General features: G+C 48.6%; 1 protein-coding gene and 1 long non-coding RNA gene across 4 annotated transcripts; both read left to right on the top strand.

The window, feature by feature from the left end:
• Positions 1-416: 416 nt before the first annotated feature.
• On the top strand, positions 417-8,778 carry DUSP26 (dual specificity phosphatase 26). Of its 3 annotated transcripts, none has more exons than XM_007962152.3 (4): positions 417-783; positions 2,863-3,156; positions 6,357-6,571; positions 7,895-8,778. In XM_007962152.3, exons 2-4 carry the CDS (start codon positions 2,936-2,938, stop codon positions 8,092-8,094), a joined length of 636 nt encoding a protein of 211 aa, XP_007960343.1. In that variant the 5' UTR covers positions 417-783; positions 2,863-2,935; the 3' UTR covers positions 8,095-8,778. The 3 variants fall into 3 exon arrangements, with proteins under 3 accessions (XP_007960343.1, XP_007960344.1, XP_037839537.1); XM_007962153.3 differs by having other exon boundaries at positions 2,860-3,156; XM_037983609.2 differs by lacking the exon at positions 417-783 and having other exon boundaries at positions 2,648-3,156.
• A 9,757-nt stretch (positions 8,779-18,535) lies between these two features.
• LOC103215603 (uncharacterized) lies at positions 18,536-21,268 on the top strand. Its single transcript, XR_490217.3, has 2 exons — positions 18,536-18,799; positions 21,061-21,268. It is a non-coding gene; the product is annotated as an uncharacterized lncRNA (long non-coding RNA).
• Positions 21,269-21,659: the final 391 nt, after the last annotated feature.

Raw genomic sequence — 21,659 nt, 5'->3', positions numbered from 1 at the left:
GTGGGAGGCACTGGTTTAGAGAGTGGTTAAGGACATAGACTGCAAATCCAGGTTGCCATTGTTTGAACAAGCTCAGCTCTGCCAGTAACGAGCTGTGTGACCTGGGCAGAGTACTTAGCCTCTCTGTGCCTAGGTCGCCTCCTCCCTAAAATTAGGACAATAGTAATCATGCCTCCCTCGTAGATTTGTGGGGAGGATAAAATGTCTTAAGCTAAATGAAGTACATGGCATATAATGAAGGCTAATGGGGGCTACGGACCGTTGTTCTTTATGACACGGTTTCTTGAGACCAAGGCATGTATAAGCCGGTGCACAGAATCGTGTCTATGTAATTAGTTAATTCTGTCTGAGAGGAGTGTGTGTGTTTAAGACACTGCCTGGGATGGCTTATAATGTAATCTTTAGGCAAAACGCTTTGTAATTGGTGCAGCTCTGAAAACACACGCATGCATTCCAGGGGGTGCTGCTGGGGCTCGGCGGGGCCGTGTCTGGTCTGTAACGAGCGCCGGCTCCTAGGGGGTTGCTGGGGAGCCCACGCTGCCGGCGACTCGGGCCACTGAATGTGAGACCGAGTCCCTGTATGTCACCAGTGCACACGCTGATTTGAACCCTGCTTCGACGTGCGTGTCATGGCTTAAAAATAGCTGCTAATCTGTCAACCTGTCTTGGGCAGAAACAGCGGTGGCGGCGGCGGCGACAGCAGCGGGAGCGTCATGGCCGTGGCGCTGTCTGCGCCGGCGATCCGCCTTTCGGACTGAGGCCCAGCGCAGCGCTTGCAAAGAGGTAGAGGGGCTGCGGCGGGCCTTCGCCTTCCCAGCTGGCTCCCCAGGCTGGAGAGAGGCGCCCAGCTAGGGGAGACGGGAGAGGGAGGGGACCGGGAAGCAGGCACCCGAGCCCAGAGAGCCAGCCGCACTCTCCCGGGCGACCTCCCTTCGCGCGCGGGGCCGGGCTGCCTGGTTGGCGAGGACTGGGGCGACAGCCACGGACCTGTTACAAAGGCGACCTCAGGCGAAGGGAGGGCGCGGCGGGCCACCTGGAGCCTACGGATGGGATTGGAGAATGCCCAGGGCTGTATCCTGGGATAGAAAGGGGCTTCTGCACCCCCTCCCCGGGAAAAACAGCCCCACGGAGCTCCTTCTTAGACCTGGGCTCCTTCGCTCTTCCCCCATCCCGTTCATCATCTCGTAGACAGCAGACTCTCTAAGAGGAAAGGTTGTATTGTAATAAAGTAATGGGGTCTTTAGGCATGAGTGCAAATGTAGAAGATGATGGTGATGGTGATAGTGATGGTGGTGATGGTGGTAGGGATGATAGTGATGGTGGTGGGGATGATGGTGATGGTGATGGCTGTAGTGCTATATTTCTGTGCTCCTTCTGGACCCAGCCATTGAAAACTCTCTCTCTCTCCCTAAACACCCTAAGATCCAATCTTCCCTCACCAATCCTGGTCCTAAAACCCCTCTTCTAATGCCCTCTAAGTGCTTGGTTTCTCTTGGCACTGGGGCAAGGGAGAGCTGGGCCCTGGCTAGGGGTGTGAGATGGGGACAGAGCATGGGCAGGGACAAAGATGGCCTCTCACTGCTGGTCATAGAGTTGAAGTTCCCCTGGCAGGAGGCCGGGAAGGGAGTGGGAGGGGATTCTGCAGGCTCCAGGACCTCCTTTCAAACAGGCAGGACCACAGGTGTGAGAGGATGGGAAGGGAGGGGTCTTGCCATTGTTGCCTCGCTGCCTGAAGGTCCCAGGGTAAGCCTCAAACACTGGCCTTTCCCAGCTCTGCAGCTCAACAGGTCATCTGAGACACACCTGCTAAGCCCCTCGTTATTGACCTCATGTGTTTTGTAGGGTCACTTGACTCCAACAGCCATACACTTGGTAATTCTAAGCCTCTGAGCCCCTGGACCTGGCAGGATCCTTCATTTTTCCCTTTCCTTCCTGCTTTCTAGCCCCCCACCATCCACCTCTGTCCCCCTCCCCTCAAGACACACAGACAAAACACTTCAACCCTGCGTCAGTTCCGCCACCATCCACCTCTGTCACCCTCCCCTCAAGACACACACAGACAAAACACTCCAACCCTGCTTCTATTCAGAAATTCGCCCATTAGAGCTGAGATCTGATCAGTAATTTCTTAATGCTGATCCAAGGAGGGTAGTTTGCCTGTTGTGCACGTAGATTGGTGCCTTCTTCCATAAGCTCGTGCATTCAGCAAGTATTTTTTTCCCAAACTTACTCTTCCTCTTTATTGCTATTCTCCACTCACCCCATCCCCCGCCCACCACACCCTTCCCATAGCAGGTTTATCTCTGAGGCAGTGGCAGGTCATGAAGGGGTTAAAGTCTAACTCTCTGGCACAGAGGTGGCAGGCCTGACATGTGTCCTGGCCTCAGCTGCTGTTGTCTCCCTGCTAATTGTCTCTGGATGAGTCTAAAGGTACCCCCAACACCATCCCAGCTCCCTAGGCTCTCTGCCTATAGCCCCGGGCAGATGAGACCCAGATTCCAGCTGGCAAGATCCCCAGCAGTGGGGACAGCCACCCAAGTGCCAAGTGTGTGTGTGTGTGTGTGCGTGCGTGTGCTGGCAGTGGGGGTGGGGTGACAGAGCAGAAACCCAGCAGCTGGGCAGCTCCCTCTCCCCGTAAACAAGGACATGTGACTCTCCCACCTCGTTGCGTGGCAGAGCCAAAGAGCTGAGCAAAAGGAGCTGCTGCAGCTTGAAGGAAAAGCCACCCCTGAAGGCTCCCGCCAGAGCCAGGCTTTACCTTCTCTCCCTCTAGAATCTTCTCCTGAAGGACCAGCCCAGGGAAGGGAAGAAGCTGCTCTGGACTCACTCAAGTGTGTCTCACACCCCTTCCTCTTCCAGCAGCAGCTACCTGGCGACAGAACCCATCATCACCGCAGTCACTCCTGCAGCTGCCACGGTTTCTGCCACCTCTAAGATGTGCCCTGGTAACTGGCTTTGGGCTTCCATGACTTTTATGGCCCGCTTCTCCCGGAGTAGCTCAAGGTCTCCTGTTCGAACTCGAGGGACCCTGGAGGAGATGCCAACCGTTCAACATCCTTTCCTCAATGTCTTTGAGTTGGAGCGGCTCCTCTACACAGGCAAGACAGCCTGTAACCATGCCGACGAGGTCTGGCCAGGCCTCTATCTCGGAGACCAGTATGTATCGGGCAGACTGGGCCCACGGCAAAGCGTGTGTGTGTTTGCGTGTGTAAGAAAGGAGAAGGGTGGCAGATAGGCATGGAGTGTTGTCATTGGTTCTTGGTTGAAGATTGAGGGGATAGGGCACATGGGCCGAGGGTAGAGTCTGCAGGTTTGGGAGAGTTTGGTCAGGATTATTGAAATGCCCAACTCTGGCCTCAGTGTCTCTTGCCTGTAATCCCAGCACTTTGAGAGGCTGAAGCAGGAGTATCTAGAGTACAGGAGTTCTAGACCAGCCTCAGCAACAAAGCCAGACTCCATCTCTACTTATTATTTTAAAATAAAATAAATAAAATAAAAATACCCAACTCTGGACAGAAAGACTCTGTTCCAGTAATACTATCATTCATGTATCACATATTTATTATTATGTGCCAGTGCTACATACCAGGCACAATAGATGACTTCTCTGACCTTCCATCTATTGTGCAATGTCTCTGGGAAAAGGCAGTCACTGGAAGCCAGGAGCAGTAGGTAGGAAGCTGCAGTGGTTTCTCTTGAGACCAAGCAAAGCGGCAGTGCCTACAGAGATTCTGCAATTTGAGGGCTGGGGGGGATAAACATCAAAGGAAGAGCCATCCCCACTTCTCTCTCTCAAAGTTATACAAGGATTTTGTTTTTGTTTTTGTTTTGCTTCTTTGGTTTGTTTTGGTTTCTTTTTTTTTTTTTTTTTTTTTTTTTTTTTTTTAGTGTCACTCTGTCGCCCAGGCTGGAGTGCAGTGGCGCGATCTCAGCTCACTGCAACCTCCCCCTCCCGGGTTCAAGCGATTCTCCTGCCTCAGCCTCCAGAGTAGCTGGGACTACAGGCATATGCCATGTTGCCCAGCTAATTATTTGTTTGTATTTTAGTAGAGACGGGCCCAGGCTGGTCTTGAGCTCCTGAGCTCAGGCAATCCACCTATCTCGGTCTTCGAAGTGCTAGGATTACAGGTGTGAGCCACTGTGGCCAGCATTGTTGTTGTTTTTGAGACAGGGTCTCGCTCTGTTGCCCAGGCTGTAGTACAGTGGCCCAATCTCAGCTCACGACAAACTCCACCTCCCGGGTTCATTCTCCTGCCTCTGCCTCCCAAGTAGCTGGGATTATAGGTGCCCACAACCAAGCCCAGCTGATTTTTGTATTTTCAGTAGAGACGGGGTTTAGCCATGTTGGCCAGGCTAATTTTGAACTCCTGGCCTCAAGCAATCCACCGGCTTCAGCCTCCCAAAGTGCTGGGATTACAAGCATGAGCCACTGTGCCTGGCCTACAAGGATTTTTTTTACACTCATTATCTCTCTTAATCTTCACAACAGCCCTGTGAGGTAGGTATCACTATCCCTGGGTTACAGATGAGGAGACTAAAGCTCAGAAAAGTTGTGCCTGGCCCAAGGTCACACGGATTGTAAGTAGCAGAGCCAGGACTTGGAGGCTCAAGTTCAGTGCGCTTACTGCTTAAGGAGTTTGCCCTGGACAGGACATTCGCTACTGTGGTGCCCAGGGGCATCTGCCACCAAGCTGAGGGGTCTGGGCCAGATGAACACCTGAAGGCGACGTCATAAAACAGGGTAAATGTGGCCAGGCGTGGTGGCTCACATCTGTAATCCCAGCACTTTGGGATACTGAGGCGGGTGGATCACGAGGTCAGGAGTTCAAGACCAGTCTGGCCAAAATAGCAAAACCCTGTCTCTACTAAAAATACAAATATTAGCCTGGCATGGTGGTGGGCGCCTGTAATCCCAGCTACTTGAGAGGCTGAGGCAGAGAATTGCTTGAACCCGGGAGGCAGAGGTGGCAGTGAGCCGAGATTGTGCCACTGTACTCCAGCACTCCAGCCTAGGCAACAGAGCAAGACATTATCTCAAAAAAAAAAAAAAAAAAAAATGGTAAATGTGAGCCATGGAATATCTGGCAAATACACAAGAGGGTTCTGGGTGTCAACAAGAGTAGAGACACAGGGGAGTTACGTGTGGAATGGATGTCAGAACCAAAGTATCTCAGGGTGAGCAGGACCGATGAAATGAGCAGAACAATCTGCCTGACATTCATTTCCCCTCTGCAGCATCATGGCTGCACGGCCATCTCCTCTTTCTGCTTGAATACCCCAGGGACAGGAAAACCACTCTCTCCCGAGGTGCTCCACCCTTTCCTCAGCTAGACTCCACCATTAAAATGTACTTCCTTGTATGAAATTGAAATCAGCTGGCCAGGCGCAGTGGCTCATGCCTACAATCCCAGCACTTTGAGAGGCCTGGGTGGGTGGATCATGAGGTCAGGAGTTCAAGACCAGCCTGGCCAACATGGTGAAATCCCATCTCTACTAAAAATACAAAAATTAGCTGGGCATGGTGGTGGGCACCTGTAATCCCAGCTACTCAGTAGGCTGAGGCAGGAGATTTGTTTGAACCTGGGAGGCAGAGGTTGCAGTGAGCCGAGATTGCACCATTGCACTTCAGTCTGGGAGACATAGCAAGACTCTGTCCCCCCTCTCCCCCTCAAAAAAATGAAATCTGCTTCCCTGGGGCTTTAATTCCTTGATCCTGATTCTCGCCTTGAGAACCCTACAGATCCAAGACAATCCCAATTCCAGAAAACACACTTTCAGTTCTATTATGGCTATTTTTACCCCATCCCCTTAGTCTTCTCTTCTCCAAGCAAAATAGCCCCTATACCTTCAACCATGGCTCACAAGACAAGACTCCAAGTCATTGCCCATCTTGATTCCTCCCTTCTGGGTCACTAGTAAGTAAAGTAGTGTGCTTAGGCCAATAGTAGGATCCAGGAGACCAGGCATGATGGCTCACGCCTGTCATCCCAGCACTTTGGAAGGCTGAGGTGGGAGAATAACTTGAGGTTCAACTCCTTGAACTCAAGGAGTTCAAGGCCAGCCTGGCCAACATGGTAAAACCCCATCTCTACCAAAGATACAAAAAGTATCTGGATGTAGTGGCATGTGCCTGTAATCCCAGCTACCCGAGAGGCTGAGGCAGGAGGATCGTTTGAACCCAGGAGATGGAGGTGGCAGTGAACACTATAGCCTAGGAAGCAGAATGAGACTCCATCTCCAACAAACAAACAAAAAGAATCAACAATAGGATTCAGGAAATGAACAGGGTATACTCAAGGGACTCTTCCCCAACAACCTGTCTTTCCTACTCTTCCTTTAACCTCTACTCAATGCAGGGATATGGCTAACAACCGCCGGGAGCTTCGGCGCCTGGGCATTACGCACGTCCTCAATGCCTCACATAGCCGGTGGCGAGGCACGCCCGAGGCCTATGAGGGGCTGGGCATCCGCTACCTGGGTGTTGAGGCCCACGACTCGCCAGCCTTTGACATGAGCATCCACTTCCAGACGGCGGCTGACTTCATCCACCGGGCACTGAGCCAGCCAGGAGGTAGGAGGGGAATGCCAGGAGCAGGAAAGAACAGGGTACCTGGAATTTGGGGAAGTCCAAGGGTCTGAGAGTGGAGTGAGATTTTAGTGACATCACAAAATGCTCAGGATCTTGTTAAGAAAGAAAAAAATATCTCAACCATTTTTTTAAAGCAATACAGAAAAAGACAAGAAGGAAATTATCAAAAATGTTAAGAGTGTCAGGTTATACCTGGGTGGCAAGATTATATGTGATCGATGTTTTCTTTTCTGTTTTTTCGAGATGGAGTCTTGCTCTGTCGCCCAGGCTGGAGTGCAGTGACGTGATCTCGGCTCGCTGCAACCTCCACCTCCCGGGTTCAAGTGATTCTCCTGCCTCAGCCTCCCGAGTAGCTGGGATTACAGGGGCGTGCCACCACATCCAGCTAATTTTGTATTTTTAATAGAGACGTGGTTTCACCATGTGTGTCAGGCTGGTCTCAAACTCCTGACCTCAGGTGATCCACCCGCCTCGGCCTCCCGAAGTGCTGGAATTACAGGCGTGAGCCACTGCACCCAGCCAGCAGGAGGATTTCTTGAGCCCAGGAATTAGAGGTTGTAGTGAGCTATGATTGTGCCACTACCCTCAGCCTGAGAGGCAGAGCAAGACCCTGTCTCTAAATACATACATATATTCAATGGTTGAGAATAACAAGCTAGAATGGTGGGGAGATAGAGGAAGGGGCTGGTAACGACAGTATTTTCAATTGATTCATTCACGCTACTCTATGCAAAGCTGGCTCTTACATCAGTGGTGAGTCTCCACCTTTGACCCCTTTCAGGTTTATGGACACTGAGCCACTGCATGTCACCTTTTTCTCATTCTGTCCAGGCCTCTCCCCTTTTGCCAGGGATCTGCATTCGTAACACCCACTCATCTGCACCCATTCCTGTCTTCACGCACCTGTACTTACCTGTCTTCCTTTTCCCTGTCCATGTTTTTTGAGCTGGAGTTTCGCTTTTTTTTGCCTGGGCTGGAGTGCAATGACACGATCTTGGCTCACTGCAGCCTCTGCCTCCTGGGTTCAAGCGATTCTGCTGCCTCAGCCTCCTGAGTAGCTGGGATTACAGGCATGTGCCACCACGCCCAGCTGATTTTTATATTTTTGTTAGAGACGGGGTTTCACCATGTTGGCCAGGCTGGTCTCGAACTCCTGACCTCAGGCGATCTGCCCCCTTTGGCCTCCCAACGTGCCGGAATTACCGGTGTGAGCCGCTGTGCCCAGCCCCATGTCACCCTTTCCCCAGCCTCCTCCAAGCTGCCACAAGCAGTCTCGAAGCTCCCTCTCTGTGTCTCTCCTCTCAGGGAAGATCCTGGTGCATTGTGCCGTGGGCGTGAGCCGATCTGCCACCCTGGTACTGGCCTACCTCATGCTGTACCACCACCTCACCCTTGTGGAGGCCATCAAGAAAGTCAAAGACCACCGAGGCATCATCCCCAACCGGGGCTTCCTGAGGCAGCTCCTGGCCCTGGACCGCAGGCTGCGGCAGGGTCTAGAAGCATGAGGGGAGGGGGAGAGAGGTCAGACCAGGCCTGTGGGTGGGTCCCTGGCTCCCAGCTGGAGATAGGAGGCCCAGGTGGCAGGTAGCAGGAGGCCCAGATCACCCATCCTCCCCTGGGGTCAGGAGAGGCCGAGTCCCAGGCCACTGTCACTCTTTGTGGGAGGGGACGGGGAGTGAGGTTGGGCAGTGTGGTGAATGGGCACCCAGGAAGGGTTGACCAGGGAAGGAGGCAGCTAGGCTGTAGATGAAACATGGTCCTGGGATTCAAACACCGCTGGGATCTGGCCAGGGTGCTCCCCGGGATTCACAGTCCCTTCCCCTATTTGTGCCCAAGTGTTCCCCTCTCTCCCTCACCAAAACAAAAGGGCCATCTCTGCCCTGCACTTGTGCAGAAAGCCAGGGATGCAGCAGGCATGAATGCAATGGTGTAGAGTCGTGTGAAACCCCTAGCATAGAGACAGACAGCAAAGAGGTGGTGTGAAAAGCTTGCAGAACCAGAGAGAGAACCCCACAGACTTTCCACTGCAAGCGCAGGAGGAGGTAGCTAGCGTGTGAGGGTTGGCACTAGGCCCACGGCCACTGCTTGGGGCCAGAAACGTACAGAGGTGCATGGCTGGCAGTCTTGAGATGGTCACTCGCTTACTGGATCCAAGTGTCTCGAGGAAAAATAAAGATCATGAAAAAGAAGAGTTTCTTGAAGTCATTGACAGTTTGAAAGAGTTCTAGGCCTCTCTCCTGGGAACCCCAGCCTTGCTGGAGAAAAGGACAGTTCCTGACTCCCTCATATCCTCCACCAGCCTTCAAACCTCTGCCAGTTCTTCTCATGCCCTTTCTCCCAAGTCCAATTTCATGCTCCTACAGCGATATCTTGGGCTGTTGTTTCCAGCTAGTCCACAAAGGGGCAGCAGAGGACCAGAAATTTCAGGTTTGCAACAAACTCTGTTGCTGTTCAGAGGGCACACCCTGTACCTTCGGAGTTTAGAAGAGGTCTCTAGGCCGGTGGCAGGGGCTCACGCCTGTAATCCTAACACTTCGGAAGGCCGAGGCGGGTGGATCACCTGAGGTCAGGAGTTCAAGACCACCCTGGCCAACATGGCGAAACCCCATCTCTACTAAAACTACAAAAATTAGCTGGGCATGGTGGCGGACACCTGTAATCCCAGCTACTCAGGAGGCTGAGGAAGGAGAATGGCTTGAACCCCAGAGGAGGAGGTTGCAGTGAGTCGAGGTTGCGCCACTACACTCCAGCCTGTGTGATGGGAGCAGACTCCATCTCAAAAAAAAAAAAAAAAAAAAATTGTCTCTATTCACATACCTTGGTGTTAAGAAATATAACACCACCAGGCATGGTGGTTCATGCCTATAATTCTAGCACTTTGGGAAACCGAGGCGGGCCAATTGTTTCAGCCCAAGAGTTTGAGATCAGCCTGGGAAACATGGCGAGACCCTATCTCTATAAAAATTAAAATTTAGTCAGGTGGGGTAGAGCATGCCTGTAGTCCCAGATACTTACGAGGCTGACTTGGGAGGATGGCTTGAGCCCAGGAGGTTGAGCCTACAGTAGCTGTGATGGCATCATGGCATTCCAGCCTGGGCAACAGACCAAGGCCGTGTCTCAAAAAGAAAAGAAATGAAAAGAAAGAAAAGAAAAGAAAAAGAAAAGAGGCTGGGTGTGGTGGCTCATACGTGTAATTCCAGCACTTTTGGAGGCTGAGGTGGGTGGATCACTTGAGATCAGAAACTCGAGACCAGCATGGCCAACATGGTGAAACCCTGTCTCTACTAAAAATACAAAAATTAGCTGGGCATGGTGGTGCACACCTGTAATCCCAGCTACTCAGGGGGTTGAGGCAGGAAAATCACTTGAACCCAGGAGGCAAAGGTTGCAGTGAGCGGAGATCACGCCACTGCACTCCATCCTGGGAGACAAAGCTAGACTCCATCTCAAAAAGAAAGAAGAGAAAAAGAGAGAGAGAGAGAGAGAGAGGGAGGGAGGGAGGGAAGGAGGGAAGAAAGGAAGAAAGGAAAGAAAGAAAAGAGAAAAGAAAATACAGGGGACAAAAAAAAAAATCACTTAATTTAGCTGTATGTCCAGTCCCAAAGTATGGAACTCAGAACCTTAAAGTTGGTAGGTGCCTTCATAGATTATCCATTTTTCACTCTCCTCAGTCATGGTCTCGCTCTGTCGCCCAAGCTGGGTTGGGGCGATCTTGGCTCACTGCAATTTCCACCTCCCAGGCTCAAGCAATTCTCCTGCCTCAGCCTCCTGAGTACCTGGGATTACAGATGCCAACATGCGTGGCTAATTTTTGTATATTTAGTAGAGAAGGGGTTCCACCATGTTGGCCAGGCTGGTCTCGAACTCCTGACCTTAGGTGATCTGCCCACCTTGGCCTCCCAAAGTGCTGGGATTACAGGTGTGAGCCACTACACCTGGCCACTTATTCAGTATTTTTGACAACAGTCATCAAGCATTTGCTTGAACATCTTTGAGAAGAGGAAACCACTACATAATTTCCACACCATCCCACCAGCTCTAAATCTTAGAAAGCTCTGTCTTGCATGCACATAATGCAATCATGTTATGGTGCTGCTGAGAGGAGGCTGAAAGATCTGACCAACTAGGATTCCCGGGCTGACTGTAGCACGCGCCAATTAGGGGAGGTGGGCGAGTCACTTTACTTCTTCCCCCTCTGTTTACTGGCAATTGTACAGCAGACTTCCATGGGATTGTTGTGATCATTTAATTAGATAAAGGGCTGGGTGCACAATGACTCACGCCTGTAATCCCAGCACTTTGGGAAGCTGAGGTGGGCAGATCACTAGAAGTCAGGAGTTCAAGACCAGCCTGGACAACATGGTGAAACCCTGTCTCTACCAAAAAAATACAAAAATTAGCTGGGCATGGTGGCAAACACCTGTAATCCCAGCTATTCAAGGGGCTGAGGCAGGAGAATTGCTTGAACCCAGGAGGCGGAGGTTGCAGTGAGCCGAGATGGCACCACTGCACTCTAGCCTGGGTGACAGAGTGAGACTCTGTCTCAAAAAAAAAAAAAAAAAAAAATTAGATAAGAGACATAAAGCCCAAACACATCAGTATTTGATAAGTGTTCTTTCTCTTCTTCCCTCCCTGCGACAGCCCTTCCCATGGTTTGAAGCCCACTATCAGGGTTCTCCTGTGTGGTCCTACTTTTAGCCTAACAACGACGATTGTTTTCAGTCGCCTGCATCTGTCATATTCTAAGTTGTCAACAGTGGCATTCTTTTCCAACTATGGCAACTGAAATTCCATATCTCACAAAATGGATAGGTCTCAATGCTCCAGGCTAGACCTATAAGATGGGAGGACAGCAAGATCTATTTACTGACTGTGATCTCAAAATGTGGTCACTGCTAAGGGACACATTTATCTAAGGGAGAGAGTGAGGCCTTCATTAGAAATGTTGACTCTAGGCCGGGCACGGTGGCTCATGCCTGTAATCCCAGCACTTTGGGAGGCTGAGATGGGTGGATCACAGGAGGTCAGGAGTTCGAGACCATCCTGGCCAACATAGTGAAACCCTGTCTCTACTAAAAATACAAAAATTAGCCAAGTGTGGTGGCACATGCCTGTAATCCCAGCTACTCAGGAGGCTGAGGCAGGAGAATCATTTGAATCAGAGAGGCAGAGGTTGCAGTCAGCTGAGATTGCACCACTGCACTCCAGCCTGGATGACAGAATGAAACTCTGTCTCAAAAAAAAAAAAAAAAAGAGAGAGAGAGAAAAGAAGAAAGGAAGAAAAGGAAGGAAGGAAAGAAGGAAGGAAGGAAGGAGGGAGGGAGGGAGGGAGGGGGAGGGGGAGGGGAGGGGAAGGGAGGGTAGGGGAGGGGAAGGGAGGGGAGGGAGGAGAATGTTGACTCTAATTAAATGCTTTGATTCGCTGTCAGACCATGGACCAAAGGACTTAAGTATAACTAAAAAGAGCCCTCAAATCACTGAGGCTCTTAGAAGGACTGACTGTAATTATGATCTCACCTCCTTTTTCTTATTGCTCTTTTTATTTTTTTAGAGATAGTCTTGCTCTGTCACCCTGGTTACAGTGTAGTGGTGCCATCATAGCTCACTGCAGCCATGAATTCCTGGGCTCAAGTGATCCTTCCACCTAAGCCTCCCGAAATGCTGGAATTACAGGTGTGAGCCACCGTGCCCTGCCAGTTCTCTTCTAGAAAATATATACCTACTAATGTAACCTAACAGCCGTAACAATATCTATCCGGTCTGAATGGTTTTAGACTCTGCATGTTGAATAACTTCAGAATTTAATTCTAACTTCTAGTAGGGAAGTATTGCTACTAAAGTATATTTGAGGCCTGACACAGTGGCTCACGCCTATAATCCCAGCATTTTAGGAGACTGAGGTGGGCAGATCACCAGAGGTCAGGGGTTCAAGACCAGCCTGGCAACATGGCAAAACCCTGTCTGTACTACAAATACAAAAACTAGCCAGCATGGTGGCGCAAGTCTATAATCCCAGCTACTCAGGAAGCTGAGTCACAAGAATTGCTTGGACCCAGAAGGTAGAGGTTCCAGTGAGCAGAGATCATGCCACTGCACTGTAGATTGGGCAACAGAGCGAGACTCCATGGAAGGAAGGAAGGAAGGAAGGAAGGAAGGAAGGAAGGAAGGAAGGAAGGAAGGAAGGAAGGAAGGAAGGAAGGAAGGAAGGAAGGAGAAAGGAAGAAGAAAGGAAGAAGAAAGGAAGAAGAAAGGAAGGAAGGGAGGAAGGGAGGAAGGAGTATATTTGACCAAAGAACAGCTTCCAGATTATCCTCATAAAAGAGTTTATACATTTGTATTATTTAATAAAGACATATTATGGCTATGCCCAGGCACTCTTCTGTCTTTATTATTATTGTTATTGTACTTTAAGTTCTAGGGTACATGTGCACAACATGCTGGTTTGTTACATATGTATACATGTGGCATGTTGGTGTGCTGCACCTATTAACTCCTCATTTACATTAGGTATATCTCCTAATGCCATCCCTCCCCCGTCTCCCCTCCCCACGACAAGCCTCGGTGTGTGATGTTCCCCATCCTGTGTCCAAATGTTTTCATTTTTCAGTTCCCACCTATGAGTGAGAACATGCGGTGTTTAGTCATTAAGAAGTCAGGGAACAACAGCTGCTGGAGAGGATGTGGAGAAATAGGAACACTTTTACACTGTTGGTGGGACTGTAAACTAGTTCAACCATTGTGGAAAACAGTGTGACGATTCCTCAAGGATCTAGAACTAGAAATACCGTTTGACCAGCCATCCCATTACTGGGTATACACCCAAAGGATTATAAATCATGCTGCTATAAAGACACATGCACACATATGTATATTGCAGCACTATTCACAATAGCAAAGACTTGGAACCAACCCAAATGTCCATCAATGACAGACTGGATTAAGCTAGAAGCCATCATTCTGAGCAAACTGTCTTCTGTCTTTATAGATACCAACTCATTTAATCCTCATAAAAGCCCTGTGAAGTAGGTATAATTGCAATTGCTTAGGAATGGGCAGATTGAGGTTACCTAATTTACCCAAGGACACACAAACAGTAAATAGAAAAGCCAGGATTTATACTTGCCGAGGAAACACAAGGACACACAAACAGTAAATAGAAAAGCTAGGATTTATACTTGGGTTCTGGGCTCCAGAATCTATCTATCTATATAAAACATCATCCTACTGTGCTTTGCCTTCAACTCCGCCATCTCAAGTTGTATGTGGTGTGTGTGTGTGTGTGTGTGTGTGTGTGTGTGTGTGTGTGTATTGGGGGAGGGAGAAGAGGACTTGCTACTGAGACTTCAGACTGGGAAGTCCCACTCTTACTAGCTCTGAGAGTTTACAACTGGAGATATCAAGTGACTGAAGATTTCCCTATCTTTTCTAGAGATTGCCACTCTTCTAGAGGGATCTATGTAGTTCAAGGGAGAGAACTGGGAGGCCACAGCCTGGGTGTCACGTAGGTAGAATCAGTCCTATCCTTCGGGGGGGCCAAGAGTGACACCTGTCACAAATGAGTTTCACTCCCACCTCCAAAACCAATACTAAAAACCCAGTCAGCCTCCCCGATCCTGCTCTTGGGCAGTTAATCATTTGACCCCAAACAAAGGACCAGAGCATTAATAGGAATAAATGTGCTCTTGTGTTCAGCCTGTGCTTCCAGCCCATGGAGCCTTAACGCTCCAAAATTGAGATCAAAGTCAATCTTGTCATCCTATCCCTTTTTCCCTTATCACCTCCAGCCACCAACTCTGCAATGTTCACTCAAATCCTTGAGCAGACCCGTGGAGCCTTTGCTTTCTCTGGGGAGGTGGGGGATGTTTGCCCAGTCCTTCACACCTGTAACTAATCCCAGCTGGGAAATTCCACAGGGATGTAGCTAAGGGAAAACTGATTCTGAGCCCCAGTGTGGCAGATGGAGCTGGAAATACACAGGTAGGCAGCTCAGAATTTTGCTGGCTATAGTGGATTCAACATTGCTGCACCAAAGGGCCCTGCTAGAAACGGATCCCTTAAAGCAAAGGAGGACTGAATAGAATAAGAATGGTCCAGGTTATAAGGAAAGATAAAGCCTGTTCATCATAAGTTTCTGTTCCTATTACTATTTTTTGGGTGGGATCAAGAGGCAAGAGATTCAAAAGTTTATGAGAAAGCCTATACACACCCAAATTCCTAGAACTTGTGAATATGTCCCCTTGCCTGACCACAGGGACTTTGCCTTTGATTAAAATGATGATCTTGAGATGAGGATATTACCCTGGAGTATCTGAGTGGGCCCAATCACAGGCATCCTTAAAAACAGAGAACCAGCTGGGCACAGTGGTTCACACCTGTAATCCTATCACTTTGGGAGGCCAAGGCATGAGGCCAGCTTGAGGCCAGGAGTCTGAGACCAGCCCAGGCATCTCTACAAACAAACAAATAAAAATTTTAAAAATTAGCCAGACATGGTTTTAAAAATTAGCTAGGTTAAAACCATGCCTGGCTAATTTTTAAAATTTTTATTTGTTTGTAGAGATGGGTCTTGCCTCCCAAGGCTGAGGTGGGAGGATCACTTGAGCCCAGGAATTCGAGACTGCTGTGATCTATGATCCTGCCACTGCACTCCAGCCTGGGCAACAGACCAAGACCCTGTCTCTATAAAAAAATTAAAATTAAAATTAAAAAGTGGTGAACCTGTTCTGTGGTGAGAGGTTTGATATGAGAAGGACTGGACCCCCATTTGCTGGCTTTGACGAAGAAGATGGGCAGTGGCTCACACACGTTAATCCCAGCACCTAGGCTCAAACGATCTGTCTGCCTTGGCTTCCCAAAATGCTAGGATTACAGATGTGAGCCACCTAGGCTCACCTAGGCCCCATTTGCTGGCTTTGATGAAGAAGAGGGGCAGTGGTTCACACACATAATCCCAGCACACTGGGAGCCTGAGGCGGGTGGATGGCTTGAGCCCAGGAGTTCAAGACCAGCCTAGGCAACATGGCGAGACCCTGTCTCTATGAAAAAAAAGAAAATGTTGTGCAATGGAATACTATTCAGCTATTAAAAATGAATTATTTAATGAAAAAGAAGAGGGGCATAAACTAAGGAATGTGGGTGGCCTTTAGAAACTGGAAAAGGCAAAAAAGTGGATTCTTCCCTCCATCCTCCAGAAACGAACATAGCTGAGGTCTAAACTCTGGCCTTTTTCCTCTCTTGCCCAAATTCCTTTCTTTTTCTTTTTGAGATGGAGTCTTGCTCTGTCACCCAGGCTGTAGTGCAGTGGCACGATCTGGGCTCACTGCAACCTCCAGCTCCCGGATTCAAGTGATTATTGTACCTCAGCCACTTGAGTAGTGTAGACTACAGGCACAGGCTACCATGTACCACCATGCCCAGCTAATTTTTTGTATTTTTAGTAGAGACGGGGTTTCACTATGTTGGCCAGGCTGATCACGAACTCGTGACCTCAAGTGATCCACCTGCCTCGACTTTCCAAAGTGCTGAGATCACAGGCGTGAGCCACCATACCCAGCCCCAAATTCCTTTCTAAGGGGCCCCAGGATGCACCTTCTACAAATCGTAAAATCTCATCAGATGGGTTTTATTTAACCCTTATAACGTGGCTTACTTTCCAACCTGACTCTGGCACAACATTATATGAAAGGCAAAGAAGGAAATAGTCAGGTGTGGAGGCTCACATCTGTAATCTTAGCACTTTGGGAGGCCAAGGCAGGCAGATTGTTTGAGCCTAGGAGTTCGAGACCGGCCTGGGAAGTATAGGAAGACAAAAAATACAAAAATTAGCCAGGCATGATGGTGCATACCTGTAGTCCCAGGTAGTTGGGAGGCTGAAGTGGGAGGATTGCTTGAACCTGGGAGGCAGAGGTTGCAGTGAGCCAAAATTGTGCCACTATACTCCAGCCTGGTCAACAGAGTGAGGTGAGGTCTCAAAAGAATAATTAATAATAATAATCATCTGTATTAGCTAGATCTTTCCTCTTCCAGACCCTCCCAATCCTGAAGAGATTAGCTGGAGTGTAGCATCTTTTAAAGGTCTAAATAGGAAACATTTGCCATTTATTATCTCTAAGGGCAGCCACCTATGAGACTTCATCTACATAATAAGAACTCTCATCTCTGCACACCCTTACCTATACTCAGACACCACTTTCTATTGATTCCAGGTCTTTAGATAATAACTCTTTCAACCAATTGCCAATCATAAAATCCTTGAATCCATATATGACCTGTAAGACCTGCTTTGGGTTGTCCTGCCTTTCCAGACTGAACCAATGTGTACCTCACACATACTAATTGATGTCTTATGTCTGTATAAATCCAAGCTGTAACCCAATGACCTTGGGCACATATTCTCAGGACCTCTTGAGACTGTCCCTTTGACCATGGTCATTCATATTTGGCTCAGAATAAACCTCTTTAAGTATTTTACAGAGTTTGACTCTTCATCAACACAGCCCTACCGACAGGCTTGATTTTAGCCCAATGAGATCTGTGTCAGACTTCTGACCTACCTACCTAAGAGAATAAATTTGTGTCCTTTAAGCCATTAAGTCTGTGGTTATTTACTACAGCAGCAATAGAGAGAATAAATAAGAGAATAAATTTGTGTCCTTTAAGCCATTAAGTTTGTGGTTATTTACTACAGCAGCAATAGGGATCTAATAAGCCCCTTGACTAACTATGAAGACCTTTCTCCACAGAAATCTAGCCACTGATTACAAACGACAAAACTCATCTCTAACATCATTTGAGAAATTGGTCATTTGTGAAGCAAAAGTACACGGAGAAGGATGTATCTCACAAAGGCTTTAAACCAGGGGTTGCAAACGAAAAGCCCAAGAACAAAGCCTACAGAAGAGGGTGATTTGTTTTCTGTACACTGCTTCAATACTAGAAAACTTGACATGAAATTTCGGGTTCTGGTTTCTCTTAAAAAGTTGAAAGGGAGGCCAGGTGTTGTGGCTCGTACCTGTACTCCCAGCACTTTGGGAGGCCAAGGCAAGAGGATCACTTGAGGCCAGGAGTTCAAGACCAGCCTGGGAAACAAAGAGAGACTCTTGTCTCTACAAAAAACAAAAATTAGCAGGTGTGGTGGTGTATGCCTGTAGTCCCAGCTACTTGGGAATCTGAGGCAGGAGGATGGCATAAGCCTAGGAGTTGGAGGTTGCAGTGAGCTGTGATCAAGCCTCTGCACTCCAAGCTGGGTGACAAAGCAAGATCCTGTCTCAAAAAAAAAAAAAAAAAGTATTCATCTTAAGAATTCATCTGAGTTCTTCATCTTAAGAACTCAAGCTAGGCCAGGCGAAGTGGTTCACCCTGTAATCCCAGCTCTTTGGGAGGCCAAGGTGGGCAGATCACCTGAGGTCAGTAGTTCAAGCCCAGCCTGGCCAACATAGTGAAACCCCATTTCTACTAAAAATACAAAAATTAGCCAGGCATAGTGGCACACACCTTTAGTCCCAGCTACTTGGGAGGCTGAGGCATGAGAATCACTTGAACCCAGGAGGCAGAGCTTGCAGTGAGCCAAAATCACACCACTTCACTCCAACCTGGACAACGGAGTGAGACTCCATCTCAAAAAAAAAAAAAGAAAGAAAGAAAGAAAGAAACTCAGGCTAGTTCACCTTCTCTCATCTTTTTCTCCCAATCCCCACTCCTCTCCCAGCCATTTTGGGAATGTTCTTAGTTTTTGGGCAGTGGCTGCTGGCCTTCAGAATGGCCTAAGATGTTGTTTTCCCTGAGACAGCAGACACTTAAGCCCCCAGCCGGATTCCCACCCAGCAACTGGAGCCAGCTTGGGAGAAGGTAGCTAACACAGGCAGGCCACTCAGGAAGGAACTTTGGAAACAAGTGGATAGAGGCCAAGCCCTGTCCTTGGGAACCAGAGAGGGAGATGTGTTTATCAGTTCCCGGGCAGGCTTCTTTCTGAAGGTCTGCCCAGGAAAAGGCCAAATGCCCGCTCCTCCTGGTTAACTTTCTCTGGAGCAGTTTGTGTTCTGGAGAGATACCGAGATGAATTCAGGCCCCTCCTCTCTGGCCCCTGGAGTTTACTCACAAACTGAGTTGGGGCTGGGTAAATTCACATCCTCAGTCTATAACCTTGACGGAGCCTGAGCTCTTGATTCCAGTCCACACCAATGGCAGCCTACAAGAGGACAAGGCCAGAGGGTGAGTAAAAACATTAACCAGGGGAGAGAGGCAGAGTCCGCTCCAACAATCTGCAAGTCCAACACCAGGAGAGGGGTGCAGCGCAGAGGTCGGTGGGGGGACGCATACTGGCAGCCCACAGCATTCCATCTCAGCCCCACCACACTTTGACCCCTGGTCCCGGGAGGAAGGGGACCCTCCCTTGCATTAGGAGAAAGGAGAGGTATGCCCCTTCCTCATGAGGGGTGAAAGGAAGTGACGTGAGGCTGGACGGCCAGGGCATTTTCCTCAGCCAATGCATGCCAGGTACAAAAAGCTCACAGCAGCCAAGCAAGACAAGGCTGTGATCCAAACCAGTTCAGGCTCAAAGGTGAATGACAACCTCAAAAATACCAGAACTGGAAGGAATCCAGGAGAACTCCTAGTTTGGTGATTTTCGGACTATGCTTGGCAGAGCCCTAGTATTTTAAATAACTTTCAACGGGGCCACTGATGTGGAAGGGGGACAAAGAGAGAAATCCCACTGTGATTCAAACAAAGCAGCTCTATTTTTATTTTTTTACATTTTTAAAATTATTTTAGAGACACAGTCTCACTTTGTCACTGCGGCTGGAATGGGAGTGCAGTGATATGATCAAAGCTGACTGTAGCCTTGACCTCCCCGGCTCAAGCAACCTTCCTGCCTCAGACTCCCAAGGAGCTGGGACTACACGTGCTCACTGTCAAACCCAGCTAATGCTTTTATTTTTGTAGAGATGGGATCTCACCAAGTTGCCCAATCTGGTCTCAAACTCCTGGCTCAAGCCATCCTTCTGCCTCAACCTCCCAAAGTGCTGGGATTACAGGCATGAGCCACCATGCCGGATATTTTCATTTTTATATTACGGTTTGTACATTTCACCTCAATTAAATATTTTAATTAATTAATTAATTAAATTAAGTATGTTACTGCACATGAACCGGGTGCAGTGGCCCATGCCTGTGTCCCAGCTACTCAGGTGGCTGAGGCAGGAGGATTGCTTGAGCCCAAGAGTTCTAGGCTGCAGTGCCCTATGCCAATTAAATGTCTACACTGAATTTGGCATCAATATGGTGACCTCCCGGGAGTTGAGGGTTATCAGGTTGCCTAAAGAGGGATGAACCCACCCAGGTCAGAAACGGAGCACGTCAAAACTCCTGTGCTGATCAGTAGTGGGATCATGCCTGTGAATAGCCACTGCATTCCCACCTGGACAACATGGTGAGACCCCATCTCTTTTTAAAAAAATGACTGCATTAAAAGACTAAGCTACGGGCCATGTGTAGTGGCTCACACCTGTAATCCCAGCTCTTTGGGAGGCCAAGGTGGGCAGATCACTTGAGATCAGAAGCTCAAGAAACCTAGTCAACACGGTGAAACACCGTCCCTACTTAAAATAATAATAATAATAATAATAATAATTAGCTGGGCATGGTGGTGGACACCTATAATCCCAGCTACTTGGGAGGCTGAGGCAAGAGAATCGCTTGAACCAGGGAGGTGGAGGCTGCAGTGCGCCAAGATCTCACCACTGCATTCCAGCCTGTGCAACAGAGTGAGACTCCATCTCAAAAAAAAGAAAAAAAAAAAGGTTAAGCTGGTTGGGCACGGTGGCTCACTCCTGTAATCCCAGCACTTTGGGAGGTCGAGGCCGGTGGATCGCCTGAGGTCAGGAGTTCAAGACCAGCCTGGCCAACATCGTGTCTACTACAAATACAAAAATTAGTCGGGCATGGTGGTGGGCGCCTCTAATCCCAGCTACTAGGGAGACTGAGGCAGGAGAATCACTTGAACCTGGGAGGCAGAGGTTGCAGTGAACCAAGATGGCGGCATTGCACTCCAGCCTGGGCAACAACAGCAAAACTCCATCGAAAGAAAGAATGAAGGAAGGAAAGAAGGAAGGAAGGGAGAGAGGGAGGGAGGGAAAAGGTTAAGCTACCAAAAAAAAAAAAAAATCAAAAATCAATCTTATTCTTCACTTTATAAATGAGAAAACTGAGATACAGAGGTAAATAACTGGAAGTCACAGAGAAAGTAACCAAACCAGGACTCAAGTATGGAGAAATTTCTAGACATCCATCAGATTCCATTCTCCCCTTCTTCCTTTTATTGAAACACCTGCCCCAGGCTTTAACCAGATACATAACTATTGGGCTAGAGACCACAGTCCACAGCCTCCTTTGCAGTGACTAAGTTCTCAGCAACGTGAATAAAAATAATGCTCTGTTTCTTATAAGGAAAATGTCGTTTCTTCACTCTTTAGTATCCTTCCTTTGGGTTGGAACATAAGATATCTAACTGTTGAGCCAGACAAGACCTTATGAACAAGGGACGCATCTCAGGACACACCCACATAGAAAATTAACCTGGATCTCCCGAAGGCTTTGTAAATCAGAACCACCTCCTTGCCCTGCACTTTCTACTTTCTTTGGAATATTTACGAGACAGAAATAAACTGGATTGTTGGAACACTCTGGTATTTTTATGTCTCTTTGTTACAGTAGCTGTATCATTTATCAATTGCTTAGTAACAAATTACCCCACAACTCAGGAGCTTGAAACAACAAACATGGGAGGCCCAGGCAGGAGGATCACTTGAGGCCAGAAGTTCAATGCCAGCCTGGGCAACATAACAAGAACCCATCCCTTCAAAAAAAATAAATTAATTAATTAATAATTAGCTGGGCATAGTGGCTTGCACCTGCAGTCCTAGCTACTCAGGAGGCTGAGGCAGAATGTTTGTCAAGCCCAGGAATTTAAGGTTGCGGTGAGCTATGATCATACCAGTACACTCCAGTCTGGGTAACAAAGTGAGACCTTGTCTTAAAAATAAAAATTGGCCAGGCACAGGGGCTCACACCT

This window comes from Chlorocebus sabaeus, chromosome 8 (genome assembly GCF_047675955.1).
Source record: "Chlorocebus sabaeus isolate Y175 chromosome 8, mChlSab1.0.hap1, whole genome shotgun sequence".
Taxonomy (NCBI): Eukaryota; Metazoa; Chordata; class Mammalia; order Primates; family Cercopithecidae; genus Chlorocebus; species Chlorocebus sabaeus.
Note: the sequence above shows the minus strand (reverse complement) of the source record. Positions and strands in the feature narration are given on the sequence as shown.

What these genes read in the sequence shown, in the direction of transcription:
- DUSP26 (XM_007962152.3), top strand. Translation starts at nt 2,936, where the DNA reads ATGTGCCCTGGTAACTGGCTTTGGGCTTCCATGACTTTTATGGCCCGC. An exon ending in GGCCTCTATCTCGGAGACCA is followed by an intron (nt 3,157 to 6,356) that starts GTATGTATCGGG and finishes TACTCAATGCAG; the next exon opens with GGATATGGCTAACAACCGCC. An exon ending in GGCACTGAGCCAGCCAGGAG is followed by an intron (nt 6,572 to 7,894) that starts GTAGGAGGGGAA and finishes CTCTCCTCTCAG; the next exon opens with GGAAGATCCTGGTGCATTGT.